The sequence below is a fragment of the Eleutherodactylus coqui genome, chromosome 1 (genome assembly GCF_035609145.1).
Source record: "Eleutherodactylus coqui strain aEleCoq1 chromosome 1, aEleCoq1.hap1, whole genome shotgun sequence".
NCBI lineage: Eukaryota > Metazoa > Chordata > Amphibia > Anura > Eleutherodactylidae > Eleutherodactylus > Eleutherodactylus coqui.
Genome location: NC_089837.1, coordinates 42,231,064 through 42,255,095, shown reverse-complemented (window position 1 = coordinate 42,255,095; position 24,032 = coordinate 42,231,064). Strand labels below are relative to the sequence as shown.

General features: G+C 42.6%; 1 protein-coding gene across 1 annotated transcript; it reads left to right on the top strand.

The window, feature by feature from the left end:
- The first annotated feature begins 479 nt into the window (after positions 1–479).
- Positions 480–24,018, top strand: LOC136614276 (oocyte zinc finger protein XlCOF29-like). The gene is made up of 3 exons (XM_066594107.1): positions 480–588; positions 3,273–3,433; positions 23,779–24,018. The coding sequence occupies exons 2-3, from the start codon at positions 3,314–3,316 to the stop codon at positions 24,016–24,018; spliced, it is 360 nt and encodes a 119-aa protein (XP_066450204.1). The 5' UTR covers positions 480–588; positions 3,273–3,313.
- The last annotated feature ends 14 nt before the right edge of the window (positions 24,019–24,032 follow it).

The following is a 24,032-nucleotide window of genomic DNA, read 5'->3' as shown; positions in this document are numbered from 1 at the left end:
CTCCTATGACCGGTCGCTGTGTGAGGGGCCGCTCCTCTGTAAGCCTGCATGGTGCCCTACATGTAACTGTGTGACCAACACCCTGTAGAGGTCTCATCTATGTACAAGTATAACACTAAGCCGCCTCCTCCTATGACCGGTCGCTGTGTGAGGGGCTTGTTGTCAGGAATTCCCACCTGTGTGACCTCCTCATATATCATTCTGCTTAGTACTAACAGTTGGTGTCTGTCCTTCACCCTCCTCACAGATCACAGGAGCTCCGTCCCTCCCGTCACATCACCGGCGTCACAGAGCCTTCATCTGCCACTTCTCACTGCTGAGCTCCGCCCCTTATATACTGATCACATGACTGTGACATCATCACAGGTCCTTCAGCCACCACTTCTCCCCCTGCTGAGCTCCGCCCCTTATATACTGTCCACATGGTGATGACATCATCGCAGGTCCTATTGCAGTGTAGCAGCTGCTTCTGTTCCCTCTGTTATCAGCCAGAGGATATATATACATATATACACATATACAGTGGTGACTGATATCACCTACATTATAGTTTTGTATCAGGCCTCTGCGTGTGACTCCGGCCGGCAGGTAAGAGACGGCGAAGGGTTTGTTGCTTGTGGTGACGTCAGACATGTTCTATCTGTATCCGTGTAGTCGGCCACCTCTCAGACACTTTACGGATCGGCGCTCTCCACGCGGTTCTGTGTTGTGCGGCTTCTTTCAGTTCCATCATGTTGGTGTCGGCTTTAATCCAGCACATTGTTTGGTGCCCGGGTCTTCTTTTTCCGCTGACCACTCCAAGCATCATCCCTGATCCTCATGAATTAGCTCACGTTATGTGGCCGGAGTGCGAGAGTCTCTGTTTCATTATTTTGCCCTCCAATGACAACTTTGGTTTGGTGCGATCTAGGACAGCTTTGTTCATGATCATGGCGGTCCAGGGTGTTCGTTGGAGTTTCCTCCAGCATCAGAGTGCAAAGGCATCAATCTTCCTCCCATTTTCTTCAGTGTCCAACGGGCGCAGCTATAAGTTGTGATTGGGAAGATGATTGCGTTGACCATCCGGCATTTTGTTACAATGCTTATGTCTTTGTTTTTTCAGATCTTATCCATACATAACATTCATTGTTGATTTAGATTTTTTTTCTTGTACCGTTACCGGCTGTTGTCATGATCAAGGTAGTGAGTTTAAATTGAATTCTGTATTTAAGGGGAGCCAGTGCAGTGACCGGCACATGGCAGAGGCGTCCAAGTAGCGGCTGGACAGGAAGATGAGCCTGGCTGGCGCATTTAGGATAGATTGGAGAGGGTAGAGTCTGATGCAGGGGAGGCCAATCAGCAATGAGTGGATGAGGGCAACAGTAAGCGTTTTTAGTGTGTCCACACCTATAGAACTCCGCTGAAGGAAAAATTAAAAAGTTATGGCTCCTATAATGCATTAAAGGAAAAAAAAAGAAAAATCAAATGGTCATTAAGGTGCAAACAGGTTTTGTTACTAAGGGGTTAACTTTTAGTATCAGTTATTCAAGATCCTCCTGACTTTCTGCCACAAGGTTGTATCATCTGCAGATCTGAGATTGTTAATGTTTCTTGCACCGATCTTGTAGGCGATTTTGTAGTTGATCTTGTACTGACTACAATGTTGGATTAGTCTAAATTACATTGCCTCTAGATCGCATCTGCATACAGGTTGAACAATGTATCCTTGGTGTACGCCTTTCTCGATTCTGAACCATTTTGTGTTACCATTGGAGGTCCTGACTGCAACCTCTTGGTTCACATATAACAACAGATGTCCTGGGACTCCCATTTGTCTTCGGCATGGCCACAGCTTTTCATGTTCAATGCAAGCAAAGGCTTTGCTGTAATGGATAAAGCATATGTACCCCGCGATCCATTAGAGATTTACAATTTGGTCTCTTGTCCCTCTTTCTTGGTGAACCCCGGCTTGTGTGTCAGGGAGTTTCCATTCCACTGTCGCTGTCATGCGTTCTTGTATAATCTTCAGTAGGATTTTGCTTGCATGAGATGTTAAGGCTATTATTTTGGGTACGAAAACTGTCCATACCCAATCTTTTGACACAATTTGGTTTCCCATATCTTGCGACAGAGTGCTGTCAGCATCTGGACTGGCAGGGGATTGGGGAGGTCAGGGGGTATGCAATCGATTCCATGGGATATATGATTTGGTAGCTGATTCACGGCCCACTCCACTTTATCCTCCAGGATATCAGGTTCTAATTCTGTTAGGCTGATTTTACATCTGCATTAGAACCTCCAGTTGGACCTCCCATCATAGATGTGGCTGAAGATACAAAAAAAAAAAGCCGGGCAGCTAGGTGGAGAGCGGGTGGACCGCATTCTAGTCAATAAGGTCCATCTGATGCTGTTCGGTTCCCGGCAAACAGTGCAAGTTTGATGACTCTAGCGAACAGAGTCGCCAAGAATAGTACAATCTGTGCCGTGGATCTGGGTAATGGTTACACTATAAGTGAGTGAGCGTGGTGAATCAGAGGATGGATAAAAGCAAGAAAACTAGGATGTGGCGAACATGTTCAATAGTGTGGGACGAATCTCACAATTAGGGCATGCCCTGAATTTTCTCTTATTTAAACCAGCATATATAACACAGTTCAGGCCAAGGCTGTATATCACACATGATGATGTCCCCTGTATGATTCAGAGTTTTTTCTTTACATAAAGATGATGTTAGTGCTAAAAACCATCCAGTTGATCCAATGATCTCACATTATCCTCCAACATGGTCCTTCTATCGAAAGAACTACCAAAAATGGACAAGGACAGGAATGGAGTTACCAAAAGAATATCCTTTCATACATATCCCGAATGTGCGGGACGTAACTGTACATCATGTAGTGTTAAGGGGTTAAGGGTGTTCAGATTGCAGAATTCAGCATTGATTTTTCCACATGAATACCGCGAACTGTGGATTTCTGAAAATCTGCATGTCTCATTCTCGGCATGTAAATTGCATGGAGTCCATGTTTTTTTTTCTGCACGGGGATTTCAAATCTGCATGTGGGAAAAATCTGTATAATATGAATTATAGCACAGATTCCCACTGATTATAATGGGTGCAGATTTCAATGTCAATTTCCACTGCAAAAATCTGCCATCTGTGTGAACATACCCGTATACATGTGGTGACGGCTCTGAGAACCTGCGTCTCTCAATGCTCAGTAAGTGAGGTTCTGTATATCACACATGATGATGTCCCCGTATGATTTAGAGTCTCTCCTTCTCTCATAAAGGGCCGGCAGCACTAGAACCCTCCAGTTCGTCCAGTTCTCTCATGTCCTCATCCAAAATGGTCCTCATGAATGACCCACCGAGGATGGAGAAGGCCAGCAATGAGATTACCAAGAGGATATTAAACTTCACCTTGGAGATCATCTACCTGCTGACCGGAGAGGTAAACTTTTCTGTTTCTAATATCTTTGGCTGCTAAACAGGTCAAAACAGTCAAATGACATTGCAAACTAAGGCCTCATGTCAGCTTGCATGCAGGGATTTCACTGCTAAATCTCGCAGTAGAATCCCTGTGTTCCCACGGACATGCAGAGAAGAAAACAATTTCTTACCTGTCTGGATCCAGTGCCAGCCTCCTCCGTGCAGGTCAGATCTTCTTTCTTTAACATGGCGGATGTGTCCGGGTGTGCCAAATCAAATCTCCTCTTTCCCGTGGATCCACGGCACATCCACAGTGACAGCTGTGGGTGTACCAAGGTTCGAACGGCTTTCATTTACTTCACTGGAAACTGTCTGTGTGGGATACGCAGGAAAATGGAGCATGCTACATGCTTTAAGCCTGCTATGCGGGCGCCTATGTATCCCCATGGGTGGCTTGATTTGCAAATCTCCCGTGCAGGTTCTGCAAATCAAACCCACCTGTGGGCATTGGGCCTATCGGATGAGAGTGCAATCATGTGCCTCACAAACCAAACTTAATAGATTTCTTGCAATTATCAGGTTGCAAAAACCTGTGAGCCACAATGTGACCACATTCACTTCCATTACTTTGTGATGTTGCAGGGCTAACTGCAATCTCTGATGCCATGACCTTTTTTCGGTCAAAGCCTTAGCCTCATTTATAGCTTACCTAACTTTTCAAATGATTTTTCAGAATAATCTGCAGTGTGAGTATGAGGAATCACTATTTATGGCCATTGTATGACTTGAATCCTGTATTATTTCCCCCTTTGTGGATATCTACGTGCCTCCTGCTATGTTATATGTACTGTGTTCTATAGATTGTACACAGAGAACTGCAGATTCTGCTCTCTAAGTCTCTACAACAGACACAGACATAAAATCATCCTGTAGAACACTATGATATAGAGAAATTACTGCTCTCCTACACTGTTTTCACATGATGTGATTGTTTTAATCTAAGGCCAGATACACATGGGCAGATTTGCATTGCAAAATCCGGGGCTGGCATCCGCCTCCAGGTTCCGCAGCAAATACTTGCCCTTTACATGTTATGAAAAAATGCTATTTCCTGTCCATGAGCAGAAATCAATTGCTATTTTACGCTCGCGTGGGAAAATCATTGCATGTTGTATTTTAGTACGTGCTATGCACAGCAGGCTACCATTGAAGTCAATGGAAGTCATCCATCCCGCAGGCCTTCCGCAATGAACTTTGCAGAAGGGTTACGGGATCCACATCATTGCCTAGCGACTGTGCGGGAGAATCTGTACTGCGCATGTCCAATAGCTTGCCAGCCGGAACATCCACAGTACAAAAGGCCATCTACACTCACAGGTACGCGGGGTCACCGGGCGGGCACGGACCTTCCAAGTGAAGGGAAACTAAAGAACTGAACAGCAGACAATGTTAAAGGGGTTCTGACATGAATAATGTTTTTATGCGTTAGCAGCCATTGTTCCCTGGTCTGCCTATAGGACACAGGGAACCCATGATTAATGGCTGTTAAAGCATAAAAACATGATACTTACCTTGTCTCCTGTTGTTGTTGACATCGGGGGGGGGGGGGGGGGTCATCTCCCGGCAGGTGCTGTTCTTCCTCTTCTTCCTCCACAAGCCGTGCCGCTCCGGGATCGCGCGCATGCGCAGTGGAGAGGTGCCCTCTGACAGGAGTCAGGACGGGCTGCGTGTCCACTGCGCATGCGCAGAATCTCAGAGTTCAGCCAGGACGGACGGGCCGCGCACAGCAAGCACTGCTTGTGACGTGCTTGCTGTGGGTGGCCCGTCCGTTCACCTGGGAAGTGACTGATGGACGGTGCGGAGCAGGAAGCGGTCATTTTGACCGCTCCTGCTCTGCTTCTACAAGCCACAGAAAAAGATGCCAGCTGGAGGGGACATGCCTGGCGATTGGTCCTAGCCAGGCAAGGTGAGTAAATTTTTTTTTTTTTAATGTCAGAACCCATTTAAGATCGGCCACCAATATGGTCAGTTCTTTATGGTGGGAACCAATGACCCAATAGTAATGTTGTAGGAGGAATGAGAATGGAAAGTAGGCTCCTTTTAATAAGGAAGAACCAACCAACAGCCCGGAACCAGCAGGATCACATGACCAGAGTTCGGTGGAGACTTGGATTTTTGCTGCTAGTTTGACATCTATGTAGAAACAATGCAGACTGACGGCAGGAGGAGCACATGGTCCATCTAGTCTGCCCTTATATTATTATCTTTTATGTATCTGCTAAGATAGATATATGTTTATCCCAGGCAGGTTTACAGTCACTTATTGTTGACTTTCCAACCTCTTGTGCCGGAACTTTTTTTTTCCAGTATCTACTACTCTTTTCGAAAATATTTTGTGACATTGCTTCTGATCTCCACTCACTCTAATTTCAGGTTGCTCCTACTTGTTTTGGAGTTTACTTTTTTTCTTCCTGTAACATTTATAATGGTTTCCATCATCTCCTCCCTTTTCCGTCTTTCTGCCGGGCTATACAGATGAAGTATTTTATCTCTCCTGATATGTTTTGCATTTCAGATCCTTAACCATCTTTGGACTTGTTCTATTGTTTATCAATGTTCTTCCGTACATGAAGTATTCCAGATGTGGTCTCACCAGAGCTTTATACAGCGGGATCACATTCTCTATCCCTCTTCTAAGGGAGGAATACAGGGTTCAGTCATCTACATGTCTCTCTCCATACACAGGATTACACAATGGTGAAGAAGACATCGGGTGACGGTACGACTCCCAACAGCCATCTCCATGAGTCAGTAGGATGGAGCAGGAGCCAGAGCCCCATCACAGAGGCTCCTCCTCACTTACCGATACATGAGCAGAAGATCCTAGAACTCACCAACAAGATCACTGAGCTGCTGACTGGAGAGGTGATACTGCTGTGAATGCTGGGTAATTATACAGTAACAGCACTAGAGGAGTCTGGGTAATGACGGTATCATTGTGTTGTCAGGTTCCTATAAGGTGTCAGGATGTCGCTGTCTATTTCTCCATGGAGGAGTGGGAGTATTTAGAAGAACGCAAGAATCTGTACAAGGATGTCAAGATAGAGAAAGAGCAGCCTTTTATATCACAAGGTAAGAAGATACAGGATATATATTATGTTGTACAAATAAAAACATATATACACAGCCCACCCTAAAGCTACATGGGAATAATACGTGTTGAAGAGGCATAATGGTCCTTATTGACTGCAAGCTCTGAGGGATTAAATGGTCGGGATCATAGTTAAGGTTTTATTCACATGGGAGGAATTGAAGTGCGATGATAAAATGCCCAAAAACACATATAATCTGGAAACCTGTTATGGCTACAGCTCTCACTTTAGGTTCCTTAGTGTACTGTGCTGATGCAAGGCATGGGCCAACTGAAGATAACATGTTATTTCTGTGGTCCAGGAATACCTTGGTGTTTTATGTTACATGCCACAATGTTGTTTTTTAAAAATTAATAAAATACTGAATGAGGAGAAGTAGAGATCCAAAATGGAGTTAGACATGTTTGTATCAAGGCCTTCTTGTCTTCAGGTCCCGTTAAAGAACCAACTTGTTCTACTTGAAATTTTAACATATAGCATACATATATATTAATATTAATCTAACTTTATATAACCATATAGTCTTTATAGTAACTCATTTATTAATTTGTAGCCTTCATATTACCTTTAATTTAATGCAGAAATTCCGCAGTCAGCATGTAGTTTACCTATGAAACCCATTTCCTATTTTGAGTCTAATTAATGTTAGTTTTTCTAACACCGGCTGTGTTTTTAAATCCCGTGGTTAAGAGAACACTCTCCGTCCTTCCCGGTGACCTTTCACCAGAACTCTTAACTTTTTGTCAAGTTTACCATAACTCATCACCGAATAATATCGGTTTGAATGCCCACTTCTGAAACCAGTAAAGCCACTATCTTGGCAGCTGTGTATGTGTGGTCACATGGTAGCTCTTGGTCAATTATTTATGACCCGAAGCAGTGACGCCAATTCTCTGGTCTGTGCTTTTACGATCACAGAGCAAAATTGGGGCATAATATCAATTACCCCAGGTGGAATAACCACCATTTGTTGAGCTGACAAGTCAATCCACAGCATAATGAGGCAGTATTGTTAAGGGAGACATATCCTTAACAACCTTATCTGCTGAAGTTATTATAGCTGAAATTCCAGCAGATAAGCAGCAACATCAGAGGCTCTGAATGCTGTCTCAGCAGCATTAGATTCCTCGTCTAAGGTTGCATGTAAAGAAATATCTCTGCTCCTACGCTGTGTACAGACTTTATTCATACACAACCAATTAATGAGGTGTACAACATCTAGGTCATCCACAATTGTCAGATCTATACAGTTCACTCATCTGTGTGAAATACTTGATTCCTTATTGGACACATTACCAAATCATCAAGTACTCACAGTGTGATAATAGGAGTTACAAGTTTCTGTTTCCAATCAATAAAGGAACTTAAAAATCTAGCTCGAAAAATCCTGATGAATCAACTACAAATTCTATGTAGTTGAGGAAACGCATCGATTAGATCAATTCAGGAGCTTAGGATTACAATAACCGAGTATCAGTCACATGGTACCTGGTACACTTATATACTGAGGTTTGTGATAAACACACGGCCTGATTTACCCTTGGTCCGTGAACAAACAGTAACTACTGCATTTAGACAGACTAATCTTTTGATTTACGGAGTATCGCAGGTCCTTGTAACAATAGGACATAGATACTCTAGGGCATTCCTTGGTTTTAAGACCACAATCTGTAGTGCTGAATTCCAATTTTTAAGAAACAAATTGGATTCGGCTACTTTGAAATGGTACAAGTCGGCCCCATAGCTATATCTGCAGCATAGTGAAGCACCGATTTATGTTCTGGGGAATAGAAACCTTAATAGGGATCATCCTAACAAGATCTTCTCCAATCCATCTTGGAGTGATATTATTGTAAGAAAATATTCCCTTATAATCCCTATATTCGGGAATTTTTTGTACCTCAAAAATTGGCTGTGGTCAAAAGCTGTCGTCTAAACCTTTAATAATCATCTGGGTATTTTACGACACTATATTTGTTTTATGTTTTATGTTTCTGTGTTTGTAATAGTGGGTTCCGCAGTTTTAAATATCCTTAATAAAAGTTAATTTTTAGTACATTTTCTAAAAAACATAGTGGGTTTTTCCAGTGAATACAACCCGCAGCTCTAAATGCATCAAAAACCTAAAGTGTTTCTAGCCTAAGTTAGTATTTACGTAGGTGATGCGGGGTTGCACCCGGGCACAACTTGCATCGCACAGTGCATGGAACTAATTATAAATTTGTCTACTTTGTGATTTGAAAATAAAGATATATAATTTAATCCATTTTAATCCTAACAGATAATCCCAGTGAAATCTTTGATGGAAACTTCATGTTATCGCCTAATTATACCGTAGAAGAAGATATCGTTCAGCAGTTTTCAGGAGAAAAGCTCACTACCCTTTATGTACAGCCAGAATATCACAGTTTAGATAAGAAGCCATACTGTTCAGAATATGGGAAATGTTTAACAGATAAAGCAAATTGTATTATACCTGAGAGAAGTCATGCAGGGGAGAAGCAAGTTCCATGTTCAGAATATGGAAATTCCAAACTCACAGATCTGCCAATTCATTCAGAAGAGAAACCATTTTCAATTTCAGAATGTGAGAAAAATTTTGCAAGAAAATCAAATCTTGTTACACATGAAAAAAGTCACACAGGAGAGAAGCCATATTCATGCTCAGAATGTGGGAAATGTTTTAAGCACAAATCAATCCTTGTAAATCATGAAAGAATTCACACAGGAGAAAAATTATTTTCATGTTTACAATGTGGAAAATGCTTTACACAGAAATCAAAACTTATTACACATGAAACATGTCACACAGGAGAGAAGCCATATTATTGCTCAGTATGTGGGAAATATTTTAAGCATAAATCAGTCCTTGTAAATCATGAGAGAATTCACACAGGAGAAAAAACGTTTTCATGTTCACAATGTGGAAAATGCTTTACACAGAAATCAAAACTTATTACACATCAGAGAATCCATACAGGAGAGACACCTTATTCATGTTCAGTATGTGGTAAATATTTTAGATACAAATCAAATATTGTTAGACATTTGAAAATTCACACAGGAGAAAAGCCACACACATGTTCAGAATGTGGGAAAAGTTTTAGAGATAAGCCAGATCTGGTTAAACATCAGAGGATTCACACAGGGGAGAAGCCATACACATGTTCAGAATGTGGGAAGACTTTTATAGATAAGTCAGGTCTTGTTAAACATAACAGGATTCACACAGGGGAGAAGCCATATTCATGTTCAGAATGTGGGAAGAGCTTTATAGAGAAGTCAGATCTTGTTAAACATCAGAAGATTCACACAAGAGAGAAGCCATACACATGTTCAGAATGTGGGAAAGCTTTTATAGGAAAATCAGCTCTTAGTAAGCATCAGAGGATTCACACAGGGGAAAAGCCATACACTTGTTCAGAATGTGGGAAAAGTTTTATATTAAAGACAGATCTTGTTAAACATCTAAGGATTCACACAGGGGAGAAGCCATACACATGTTCAGAATGTGGGAAAAGTTTTAGAGTTAAGACAGATCTTGGTAAACATCAGAGGATTCACACAGGGGAGAAGCCATACACATGTTCAGAATGTGGGAAGAGTTTTAGAAATAACTCAGATCTTGTTAAACATCAGAGGGTTCACACAGGAAAAAAGACATATTTATGTGCAGAATGTGGGAAAGGTTTTGCTACCTTTGACCAATGTAGGGAGCATCAAAGACGCCACTTAGAGAAGAAGCTATTTTGATATATTTTTTTAATGTGTAAACTGTCTTACGAGGAAATTCTGAAAGCTCTGTCAGAATTCACATAGAGAAAAACAATATTTTTTTCTAGAAAGGGGAAAATGTACCATATAATGTAATGAAAAAAGTTTTTTTTTCACTTTTTTGAGCGGAATGTAAGAAAAATTCAGTTTTTGGTGGGGGGGGCAGGGTTTTACAGCATTTATTGAGCAGCAAAAATATAAATGTTATTATGCAAGTTCAGCCAATTATGGCAATACCAAATTTGCTGTTAAGACTAAAAATAATCTCTAATTAAAAAACCTTGGTTCCTGTTACCAAATTTGAAGCATTGCTTTAATTTTCTTATTGCTGTGCACTTGTTTGTTGTGGGATGAGCTATAGCCTTTAGTGGTACCATTTTTGGGTGCTTACAACTTTTTGTTGCCTTTTTTTGACACTGTGTCCATCACCCCACCACAAATTTTGACTTTGCATAATATTTACAAAGATCACAGTGCAGGATATATGTTTATTTTACTTGTTGGTACTACCGGTAGTAAAGTATACATTTACAAATTTATCGAAATAGAAAACTAAAAGATCAAAAATCCCCCATATTTCTGTTTTAATTTAGTGTATTGTGTCAACCTACTGCACTCTGTGAAATATGAAGGAAGACTGTAATGGCAGCTGGGGCTTAGTGACGGCTCCCATTTCTGCCATATTAGCACTTGGGGTGTAATAGGATAGTGCTGATGGCACTATACACTGCAATACAGAAATATTACACTGCATTGCATAAGTGATCCCATGGTTGCATTCTCAAGTTTGACGAAATTAAGAAAATATAAAAAATCCCTCTTTTCCCATTTATCGTGTATAAAACTCTTAAAACGTAATTGCTATAGTCACGTCTGTAAAAGTTTGAACTATTACAATAAACAAAACAATTGCACAATTCAGTTTATTTTATTTCACTCCACTTCAATTTTTTTCAGCACACTACATAATAGATTAAATAGTCCTCTTAAAAATTATAACTTACTCAGCCCTCCTACTGTCATTCGGCAAAGCCCCGCAATTTTACTGTATGAAAGGCTCCATTGAAAACAATGGGACAGTTATACCACGATTAGCGCAGCGCTGAAAACTACATATTAATTGCGGAAAAAAGGGCTTGTGTAAGGGGGAGGCCTAAGTCAACAGAAAAATAAAACGTTACATTATGCCTCTTGAAAGGCAGTGATAAAAAATATAAAACTGCTGCTGCATAGGGAAGGGGTTAACATAAGCTGAGGATAGGTCATCAATAGTATTTTTGCTAGGAAAACCTATTTATTCTATAAAGCAGTTTTTTTTAATAGCCTACCTTCATTTTTCTTTTTCATATCTGTAATCCACAGCTGTAAAATCACAGGGCAATATTCGATGTGATCTAAATGATAGTCTGATTGTTATCTACAAGATTACTTGGTTTTTCTTGCTGAGATGAGACCTTTTAATGGCTAACAAAAATACGTGATGTTATAGCGAGCTTTCGAACCTACTCAGGGTTCTTCCTCAGACTTATGGAATAGATCCGAAGAAGCATGCATTTATTTATACATACATATGAAAAGGCACAAACATGACGTGATTAATTTGCTCTTAAAAAAATACCAGAACAGGATGAGCAGAGGTGTAGGAGGTGTCATAAATACTTAATTAGTTCACTGATTAGGATGTGAAAGTTTTATGGTCTCTGAATTGGTGTTAGGGGTCATCCTGTTCTAGTATTTTTTTAAGTACAAATTAATCACACCATGTCTGTGCCTTGTCATATGTATTCCTATATAAATGCATTTTTCATCAGATATCTTCCATAAGCATGAGGAAGAACCCAAAGTAGGTTTGAAAGTTCACTATAACATCATGTATTTTTGTTAGCCATTAAAAGTTATCACATCTACAAGATTACTTGGTTTCTCTTGCTGAGAACAATCACATTTTGCTCTACTGGCTAACACCGTACCAAACTTTGTAAATTTTAACTAAATGAATTCTATAATTCTATGAAATGATCATGATACACTTTACTTTAGTATTTGTTTCTTCCCCTTTTTCTTTATCTATCTGCTTAGATTTATTGCTTAACCCCTTCATGACGCGGCCCTTTTTTTTTCCATTTTCGTTTTTTCCTCCCCCGCCCTTAAAAAAATCATAACTCCTTTATTTATCCATCGACGTCGCTGTATGAAGGCTTGTTTTTGCGGGACGAGTTGTATTTTTCAATGGTGCTATTTAATGTTCCATATAATGTACTGAAAAAATAAAAAAAAATTCTAAGTGGAGTGAAATGAAAAAAAAGACATTCCACCATCTTTCAGTGCGTCTTGCTTCTACGCCTCACAAACTGCAACAAAAACTACATGATAACTTTATTCTATGGGTCAGTATGATTGCTACGATACCAAACTTGTATAATTTTTTTTTTACTATACTACTCTTTTTTTTTTTTTTTCAAACACATTTAATTTTTTTTCAATTATTTTCTGCCATCATCTTGTGCGCACAATAGCTTTTTTATTTTTCCGTCGACGTAGTTTAACGAGGGCTCATTTTTTGCGGGATGTCCCGTAGTTTATGTTAGTATCAATTTGGAATACGTATGACTTTTTGATCGTTTTTTATTGCGTTTTTTCTGGGAGACAGGGTAACTGAAAAAGTGCATTTCTGGCGTTCTTTATTCTTTACAATATGCGATACTTTGATCGCTCCTGCAGTATGACGTAATGCTATAGTGTTACGTCATACTGCATTCTGCCAGGCAGCCTATCAAGCCACCCCACGGGGAGGGCTTGATAGGCAGTCTCTCAAGGCAGCCCTAGGGCCTTTCAGAAGATCCCCGGCAGCCATGACACCTGCATGGCTCTCCCGATCTCACCAGGGGGGGCTGTACAGGACCCCCGAACAGCGTTCGGGGGCTTTAAATGCCGCTGTTAGAGTTGACAGCGGCATTTAAAGGGTTAATAGCCACGATCGGTTGCAAGCAGCTGACGCCTACGCTGTATGCAGAGTGGTCGCCCCGCGACCTCTCTGCATACATACCCTGCCGCTCCAGGACGTAAACATACGTCCTGGAGCGGTAAGGGGTTAAAAGTATTAGCCCAATTATTTGAATACAAAAGCCTAAAAGAGAATATAATCAAACAAAAAACACAAAACAATTGGCCAAATACTTACTATCATTATCTGCAACATAGAGGGCGCAGATAATGCACCATATCCCTCAGCTTGCAAAGAGCCAAACTGCTATCAGGAGGAGCTCAGGTTCAAGTTACTGATGACAGCCACTCACACATCCTCCCTACATGGAGGGGGAGGCTGCCTAGCACCATATTTGCACATAGGAAAAAAATGCGTGAGCAAGTATATGTATATATATATATATATATATATATATATATATATATATATATATATATGGTGTCAGACCACACAGTACGTGTACTGCACCAGGTAGAGGTACGGGGTTTTCTTTTACCCTTTTGAATAAATGCGCCCTTTAGCCATTCCTTATAACTTTCTGTTCATTTCTGTCACTTAATTGAGTCTATACTTGATCCAAGTTTTCTGGATCTACACATTCCTCACGTAGGAATTCTGGCTCTTCATTTGCAGTAATTCTACCACACTCCTTGCCATGCTTACTGATAACTATTCCCAGTGGACTTCGCCCTGGTTCTAACCACCACAGAGTGTGTCTGTGTCATTATGGCCGGCGTTTGCAACAAAAAACAAAGTCAGCACTTCTACAAAATAATTTAAAGTGAAGGTAGATGTAAGCCATGGCTGTGCCAAGTACAGTAACAGAAACACATGCTTCAACACTCATACAAATGTAATATCAGAATAAAATTGCAAAACTGCTGTTTACTCTAACTGCATAAGAATGTAAGGATCTTAGCACTAGTTTTGAGCAAAACATGGGTGCCGAATAATTTAGGGTGGTCGCAAGAAATCGCTGTCCGAATTTATTTGATGGGAACCACTAAAAAGATGTTAATTGTGTAAAAATGTCAGCTTGATCGGATAATGTACTGATCCGTCTCATCAAGCTTAAAACATTCAAAAACGCTATTTTTCTATAGAAAAAAATATTCTTTCTGCTATAAAATTTGAACATTTTATCTTAGGAATGTGTTATTGTTTTAGTTTTGTGGAGAATGTTCCTGACTTCAATATTAACTCGCACAATTTACTCATTATAACCAATTTGGAGCAGACCGGTGAAATTTTCTGAAATATGATATTTTCTCATAACATTCCACAGAAGTTAACAATCAGTAAGTCTACCGTACGAGTCTATGGACAGGGATGTCAAGAGGAAGAAGTACAGATTATTAAAAATAGGTTTGAAGATTTACATTTACATGGTGCTGTCCTACATTCGGTTGGTAAGGCCGCCTGTACACGGGCGGATTTGCATTGCGGAATCAGGAGTGAGCATCCGACTCTGGATTACGCAGCGAACACTGCCCATAACTTGCTATTAAAAATGCTCTTTCCTCTATGCTAGTGGAAATCAATTGTGATTTTCCGCTCACAGAGGAAAAATCGCTGCGTGTTCTATTTTTACGTGGATTCCATGCGGACGTCTTCCATTGAATGATATTGCAGAAAGGTCGTGGATTCTGCGTTATCGCTGGACGATGACATGGGAAAAGCAGATCTTGGGACCAATATAAGTGACTCTTACTAATTTTACTACTGAGGTCACTGTTACTACTGGGACCAATATAGGGGACACTATTACTACTGGGGTGGATAGAGGGGACAGTATTATTACTGGGGCCACTGTGGGGAGTCACTATTATTATTAGGGCTAATATAAGGGACACTATTACAACTGGATCACTATTACTACTGAGGCCACTGTGGGAATCATTATTACTACTGCACATGGCAGCATACCTCAAGCTGATGGTAGAGAATATTTACTCATGGAATAAATGCTGAATGTCTGCGGCAAATTCCAAAGCATTCCTGTATCCAAAAAAACCTGTTAAAATACGTAGCATTGGATCATACCATGTGGCGATCCCCCTCACCCCTGCAAAGGCTTCCCGGTGTCAGCGCTCCCCAGCTCCCAGTGGCTTCGTCAGGTGTGGCACCGTTGGTCAGTTAATCCCACTACAGGCCGCTGGGGAGCGCTGACAGCGGGAAGCCTTTGGAGGAGGTGAGGGGGAGCGCCGCATAGTATAAAATCAGCTGCAGGTATGCACTAATATCTCCCACTTATTATGTCTGCAGGAAGCAGTTTGGCTTTAGAATGCTGGAGGATCTCGGGGTGTCAGTACTTTGTGGGGTACAGAAGGTGCGGCACAGCCCGCCTGAGGTAATAGTATGGGGGTCACTAATAGGCGGTAAGCCTGCATGGTGCCCTACATGTAACTGTGTGACCGACACCCTGCAGAGGCCTCATCTATGTACAAGTATAACACTAAGCCGCCTCCTCCTATGACCGGTCGCTGTGTGAGGGGCCGCTCCTCTGTAAGCCTGCATGGTGCGCTACATGTAACTGTGTGACCGACACCCTGTAGAGGCCTCATCTATGTACAAGTATAATACTAAGCCGCCTCCTCCTATGACCAGTCGCTGTGTGAGGGGCCGCTCCTCTGTAAGCCTGCATGGTGCCCTACATGTAACTGTGTGACCGACACCCTGTAGAGGCCTCATCTATGTACAAGTATAATACTAAGCCTCCTCCTATGACCGGTCGCTGTGTGAGGGGCCGCTCCTCTGTAAGCCTGCATGGTGCCCTACATGTAACTGTGTGACCGACACCCTGTAGAGGCCTCATCTGTGTACAAGTATAATACTAAGCCGCCTCCTACTATGGCTGGTCGCTGTGTGAGGGGCTGCTCCTCTGTAAGCCTGCATGGTGCCCTACATGTAACTGTGAGACCGACAACCTGTAGAGGCCTCATCTATGTACAAGTATAACACTAAGCCGCCTCCTCCTATGGCCGGTCGCTGTGTGAGGGGCCGCTCCTCTGTAAGCTTGCATGGTGCCCTACATGTAACTGTGTGACCGACACCCTGCAGAGGCCTCATCTATGTACAAGTATAACACTAAGCCGCCTCCTCCTATGACCGGTCGCTGTGTGAGGGGCCGCTCCTCTGTAAGCCTGCATGGTGCCCTACATGTAACTGTGTGACCGACACCCTGTAGAGGCCTCATCTATGTACAAGTATAATACTAAGCCGCCTCCTCCTATGACCGGTCGCTGTGTGAGGGGCTTGTTGTCAGGTATTCCCACCTGTGTGACCACCTCATATATCATTCTGCTTAGTACTAAGAGTTGGTGACTGTCCTTTACCCTCGTGCGTCAGGAGGGGTTTTGTGTCTCTTTAAAGAGAGACACCTAGCGGGTGAGTGGGTCAGGGGATGCTATATTCTCTCCCCAAGGAGGTGTCCCAGCTCCCTCCTCAGAGATCACAGGAGCTCCATCCCTCCCGTCACATCACCGGCATCACAGAGCCTTCATCTGCCACTTCTCACTGCTGAGCTCCTCCCCTTATATACTGATCACATGACAGTGACATCATCACAGGTCCTTCAGCCACCACTTCTCCTCCTCACTGCTAAGCTCCGCCCCTTAAATACTGATCATATGGTGGTGGCATCATCACAGGTCCTATTGCAGTGTAGCAGATCCTGGTCCCTGCTGTTGTCTCTGTTATCAGCCAGCAGATAAATATACACATATACAGCTACATTATAGTCTTGTATCAGGCGTGTGACTCCGGCCGGCAGGTAAGAGACGGCGGAGGGTTTGTTGCTTGTGGTGAGGTCAGACATGTTCTATGTGTATCCGTGTAGTCGGCCACCTCTCGGACACTTTACGGATCGGCGCTCTCCACGCGGTTCTGTGTTGTGCGTCTTCTTTCAGTTTGATCATTTGCATGTTGGTATCGGCTTTAGTAGTATTCAGCCAGCGCGTTGTTTGGTGGCCGGGTCTTCTTTTGCCACTGACCGCTCCAAACATTATAATGTGTGATGGCCCAGAAATGGGTCCTACCAAGCATCTTCCCTAGTTTGCAGCATTTACAAAACATCCCTGGCAAACAGGGGTTAACCAGCAGGTCGATCTGCCCTGTTACAGAACTAATTATAGTCTGCCTGGCAACCAGCGATATCTCATTGGCTGCCAGCAGACACTATCCCGATTGGTCAGATGCAGGAGTGAGCCATAGGCTCTGATTGGCCGCTAAGCGGTGAGGTGACAATACTGTGGACGCCTGTGATTGGAGTAGCCGAGACAAAAGAGCAGCGCATGGGAGGTTATTTGTAGGTGTGTAGGCAGTTGGACAGTTAGTCCAGTCAGAGGAGAGCAGCGAGAGAGGAGTCGGGTCAGCGGGTCCAGTGAAAAGAGAGAAATTAGGGTTAGTCAGTCAATGAGTTGATAGACAGAGAGTAGTACAGCCAATATACTGAGAGTGCAGTGGATGCCGTGTGGAGGAGCCGCAGAGTAGAGGAACAATAGTGAGTGTTCAGTCAGCTGTCAGTCAGCGTCAGTATAGGAGAGAATGTCAGGAGAATAGTGATAGTCTGTTAGTCTGTCATAGTGAAAGATAGCAGTATAGTGGAGCGTGCACGTAGGTGTCGTCCGAGGGACGCAGTCGTCGGATAGTGAGGAGAGGGTTAGTGGCAGTGAAAGTTGTTGTCAGGATTTTGGAAGAGTCCGGAGCCCTGCGGATTCCTGTCAGGAGAGCCACTAGACCCTGCAGTGGGTTGTGGCCTGCTACAGCCGAGTGATGGCTCTGAGCCCTGGTGAAAAAGTAGAGAAAGCAATTGCCAAAAAAGGATAGGTTCCTCCAAAATCCCCTTACCATACACCATCCATTATCAGGATTTCCAGAGAGGCTATTTATGTCGGGACGTCCCTTCAGCAGCGCCCCCCTCACAATCAGGAAAGATAAGGTCCCAAATTTCCGTTAGGGCCTAACGGTCCAACAGCTCCTGCACGGTGGCAAATTAATGTGGAGACCAGGAGTCAAAAAGCCATACCTAGGCACAATTACAAGGCTACCAAAAAGAAGCCCATACACCGATATCACCAGTTTGTGGATTTAGTAAAAGTGTTTAATTGCTGCGGATTGACTGTACTCTACACCAATATAATTACTGCTATAATCTCCATCACAAAAGAGAGAGGAAAAAAGAATAATTAATTATGTTCATGTTACTAAACCCTGGCTTGGTGTGATTTATTCATCATCTTCATCGCTCATTACATTTTGTGCTGTAAAGCACTGGCGTCACGAACAAATCAATAGGAATATTAAATATATTCCATAAGACCCATTTATAGCGCCATGTGGAGGACGTTTGTGCAGAATCTGCCAGGCGGATGCCAGGGAATAGCCACCTGCAGGAGAAGAGAGTGGGCCCCCGTTACCATAACCAACCACATATCACAGATGTTTCTTATGAATTAGCTCACGTTATGTGGCTGCAGTATGAGAGCGTCCGTTTCATAATTTTGCCCTCCAATGACAACTTTCGTTTGATGAGGTCTAGGATTGTTTTGTTCATGTTCTTTGTGGTCCAAGAAATTCCAAGGAGTTTCCTCCAGAACCAAAGTTCGAAGGTATCAATCTTCGGTCGGTCTTCAGTGTCCAACGTGCGCAGCCATAAGCTTTGGTTTGGAAGATGATTCCATTGACCATCCAGCATTTCGTTGCAATGCTCATATCTAAAAAGTTATACAATACATTAAAGGTACTCAAGAATGATGCCATTAAAAAAATACAAAGCCCTCATATGGCTATGGAAAAATGTAAAGTTAGGCTCCTAGAATGCAACGATGAAAAAATTGAAAACTAATTGGTCTTTAAGGTGCAAACAGGCTTCGTCACTAAAAGTTTAACTTATAGTATCAGTTGTTCAAGATCCTCCAGACCTTCTGCCACAAGGTTGTATCATCTGCAGATCTAAGTTTTTTTGTTGTTTCTTCCACCGATCTTAACTCCGATGTTGGATTTGTCTAAATTGCATTTCCACAAGTTGACCTCTGAATACAGGTTGACCAATGCAGGGTATAAGATGCATCCTTGACATACCTTTCCCCAGTCTGAAGCATTTCGTGTTACCATTTAGGGTCCTGACTGTAGCCGCTTGGAAAGGATATAACGACTGTATGAATTGTCCCGGGATTCCCATTAGTCTTAGGGATGGCCACAGCTTCTCATGTTTAATGCAGCCGAAGGCTTTGCTGTAATCAATAAAGCAAGTGTACACCATGATCCATCAGAGATTTGCAATGTGGTCTCTTGTTCCTTTTCCTTGGCAAAAACAAGCTTGTGTGTCAGGGAGTTCCCGTTCCACTATTGCCGTTATGTGTTTTTTTAATAATGTTCAGTAGGATTGAGCTATTATGTGGTAGTTTGAGCATTCTCTTGGGTCGCCGTTTTTGGGAAACTGCATGAAAATTGACCGTACTCAATCTTTTGGCCATGATTTGGTTTCCCAAATCTTACGATAGAGTTCTGTTTGCGTCTGGACTGGCAGGGGTTTGAGCATAGCAGGTACGCAATAGATTCTAGGGGCTTCCCAATTTGGCAGCTGATTCACGGCCCACTCAAGTTTATCCTTCAGGATACCAGGTTCTAATAATGACCGGAGGTTCCATCACTGACGCTGTCTGAAAATACCGGAATAAAAAGCTGGACAGCTGGGTGGTTAGTAGGCAGACCCCATTATAGTCAATGTGGTCCGCCTGGCGTTGTTTGGTTCTGCCCAGAGACGGAACAGTCGGCTGCAGGGATTCCCCTCTCTTGCTTCCTGAATGGAGCAAGATAGCAGAATCACCAGCGCAGATGTGAAAGCACCCTTAGTTCTTCAGTTTGTGGTTGATGGTTTCCATGATTGCTTGCATACAGTTCTTTATATTCCCACCCTCTATGCTTGATTTGTTCAGGTTCGTGTAGTTCCTTTCCATTATAGTCAAAATCAAACTTAGATACCGCATTAAACTTCCTAAAATCATTACAAACCTTAATAGTACTGTCTGTTTTTTCACTGTTATGCACAACAGAACACCTTGTGCCTTCGCATCTACAAGCCTCCACTGCGTATATCCACTGTTCCAACCGTGGGGGTAAAGGGACACCCCCAACATATATAATGATAGAAATGCCATCACCAACAACATAACGTTTTTCTCCCAAAACTTTGTTTTGTGGTATTTTCAGGGAAGCCTGAAATATAAGCCCTACCCTGAAAATTAGCCGTAGTTACACTGCATTAAAAAAGGAACACATTACCTTTGACCTCTGCTAAGCCAATCAACAGCCATCGTGTTGTGGAGGCTGGATTTATGAATTGGCTGGCCGTGGCTGTGATTGGTTCATCAAGCGCTACATTGATTGGCTGACCAGCGGTTGAAGAACCAATCACAGCCATCGCTTCCTGGAGGTGGTATTTATGAATCCAATAACCAGGAAATTATAGTGTAGGAGCTGCTGAGGACTGCAGGAACCATGCCGGAGAGCAGCGGGAGGGACCTGGACCGAGCCTGCAAGGTAAGTATAAGACCTCCCTGAAAATAGGACCTAGTGTCTAACTTTGGGCTAAAATTTATATAAGACATGGTCTTATTTTCAGGGAAACACGGCATATAGTCAATTACTTCATGTGAAACGTATTATCCAGGATATAGCTCAGCTTGAAATTGCACTGCATACTATATTTTTCAAAATTTGTAGTTCGTATGTGTCACAGAAAGAGAAGGGGCGATACCTATTGATCCCACCTATCATTCTCATGCTCTTGCATTGCAGCGCCCAATGTCTTTAATGGGGCTGGCTGCAGCATCGCACCACATGCTAGGTGCACATGATGCAATGTCTCTTATTAAAAAAAGAGGCGAGGTATCTGACAACCGCGGCAGATGATCGCTTCTTCCCCCGAAGTGATGAGAGACTGTTTTGACAAGAAAAGTTCTTGCATCCATGGGGAACTCCCATTCGCCCATGTAAAGCTATCCTAAGTGTTCAGTGCAGCTACAATCCAGCTTTTTTTGATGAAGAGTGTTTTTCTCTGAAACACATTATCTGTTGGTGGCTATTGAATGTGTGCGTCACATCCTGGTTTTATTTATTTTTTTCTCTAGTGTTTAACTTTTATCGCAGTTATGGCAAAAACGTCACGGGAACTACTGAGATACCACCAACAGATGGAACCTCACCTGACATTTATGGTCTATCCTGTGGATATGCCAAATATATCCATTTTCAAAGCAACCCTTTAATGTGGTGAATGATCTCTCAATAATCAATAAGTGAGGTTCTGTATGTCACACCTGATGTCCATCGTACGATTTACAGTCTGTCTTTTTTTCATAAAGATGACGACCGTGCTCAAACCATCCAGTTGATTCAAAACAGTCCATCTACCAAAAAACTCACCAAAGATGGAGAAGCACAGCAATGATATTACCGAAAGTATATTAAACTTCACCTTGGAGATCATCTACCTGCTGACCGGAGAGGTAAACTTTTCAATGATCTTTAGACTAGGGGCTATAGTGACTTTGGATACAAAACAGGTGAAAACAATCAAATGACATTGCAAACTAGTGGATGAGAATGCAATCATGATGTGCAAACCAAATTTGTGAGTCACAATGTGTCCACATTCACTTCCATTAGTTTCTGATGTTGCAGAACTATACTGCAATCTTTGAGGGCATGACCTAGCCTTATCTAAAGCATACCTGACTTTTCAAATGATTTTTCAGAATAATCTGCAGTGTGTACATGAGGAATCACTCTTTTTTGGCCATTCTATGATGTGAATCCTGTATTTTCCCATTTTCGCCCTCTGTGGATTGTATATCTAATTCTCAGTGTTGGTTGGAGGTGCCTGCTGCTACGTTAAGTGTGCTGTGTTCTATAGATTGTACACAGAGAACTGCAGATTATGATCTCTAAGTCTCTGCAACAGACGCAGACATAAAATCATCATAAAGGACTCTTATCATATAGAAAAATTATCACTCTCTATCGATACTTTCACATAATGTGAGTGTTTTAATCTAAAGCTCCCCAGTGCACAGGCAGGACATGAGTCAAGTGGCTTATAATACAACAAAAAGTAGGAGAATGCCAGCTCTATATAACAACCCTCGTCCACAGCAGTGATCAAGAAGCCAGTCTGCTTTGAAACGCCTAAAAGCATGGACAGAAGTCTTAATAGTATTTTTTAATAACATGTAATTTTATATGTTTGGAATTTAAAAAAAGAGAGTTTTTTTACAGATCCGGCATTCTCCTACTTGATGTAGAACACTACAATGTGAATGAGCAGAAGAGATATGATTTCTTTAGCTAAACTCAGTAAACCATAGTTTACTATGAGGCCTCGGTCACACGACCGTTTTTTGGTCCGATCTGCAAACGCGCTTGCGATCTGCAGATCTATAGATCAAATGCATCCCAATGGGATGGGTCACATGTCCGCTTTTTATGCAGATGTGCGATCAATTATAGGACACAACGATTCGCAGAACGCTCCTATCTGCGTTCTGCGCATCGCTGTGTTCTATATATGCGCTCAATGGGGCCGGCGGCAGCAGCGCCGACCCCATTGAGAACATATACTATAAAGATCGTTCTCCTCTGCCACATCTGTAACAGCTGTGGCAGAGGAGAACGATGTTCGCCCATTGAATTCAATGGAGCCGGCAATACAGCCGGCTCCATTGAAAGCAATGGGCTGCCGGCGAGCGCGGGATGAATTGTCGGGAAGGGCTTAAAAATATAAGCCCTTCCCTGAAAACCATCCTAAAATGTGTAAAATTAAAAAGTATACTCACCTTTTCCCTGCAGCCGGAGTTCAGCCGCGTCCGGCCGGCAGTTCTCCTGAACTGCTCTGTGTAGTATTAAGCAGGCGGGGATTTAAAATCTCCGCCTGCTGAATGGGCTGCCTCTGATTGGTCACAGCCCTCACCAATGAGAGGCAGCTCTCACTCACCCATTCATGAATTCAGGAATGGGTGAGTGAGTGCTGCCTCTGATTGGCTGAGCGCAGGGACCAATCAGAGGCAGCTCTCAGCTATTGAACGACAGCTGAGAGCTGCTAGGTGCAGCTTTTTCAGCGAATCGTCGGCCCCAGTCACGCGATTTGTGGATGCGCCCGTGTGACCGAGGCCTTAGTTTGTAGGCAGTATCAATGCAAGTCTCTGTTTCTCTTGCCACCTACCCCTCTGCTCTTTATACAGTTCAATGACCACAATAACTCCTCCTTCTCCTCCAAAGCCTGTTCTAAAGTCCATTTGTCTTCTGTCAGTCATTTGACAGTGAAAAGTAAGCTAATAAAAAGGGAGATCCCTCGTGGCCAGCATTGTAGAGGGACTTTCTAGCACAAAAGCATAATTTTAGGTGAATAAAGTAAATACAGAATTCAGTTCCCTACGTGTCTCTCCCCAAACACAGGATTACACGATGGTGAAGAAGACATTGGGTGACGGTGTGACTCCCAACAGCTATCTCCATGAGTCAGGAGGATGGAGCAGGAGCCAGAGCCCCATCACAGAGGCTCCTCCTCACTTACCGATACATGAGCAGAAGATCCTAGAACTCACCAACAAGATCACTGAGCTGCTGACTGGAGAGGTGACACTGCTGGGAATGCTGGGTAATTATACAGTAACAGCACTAGAGGGGTCTGGGTAATGATGTTATCATTG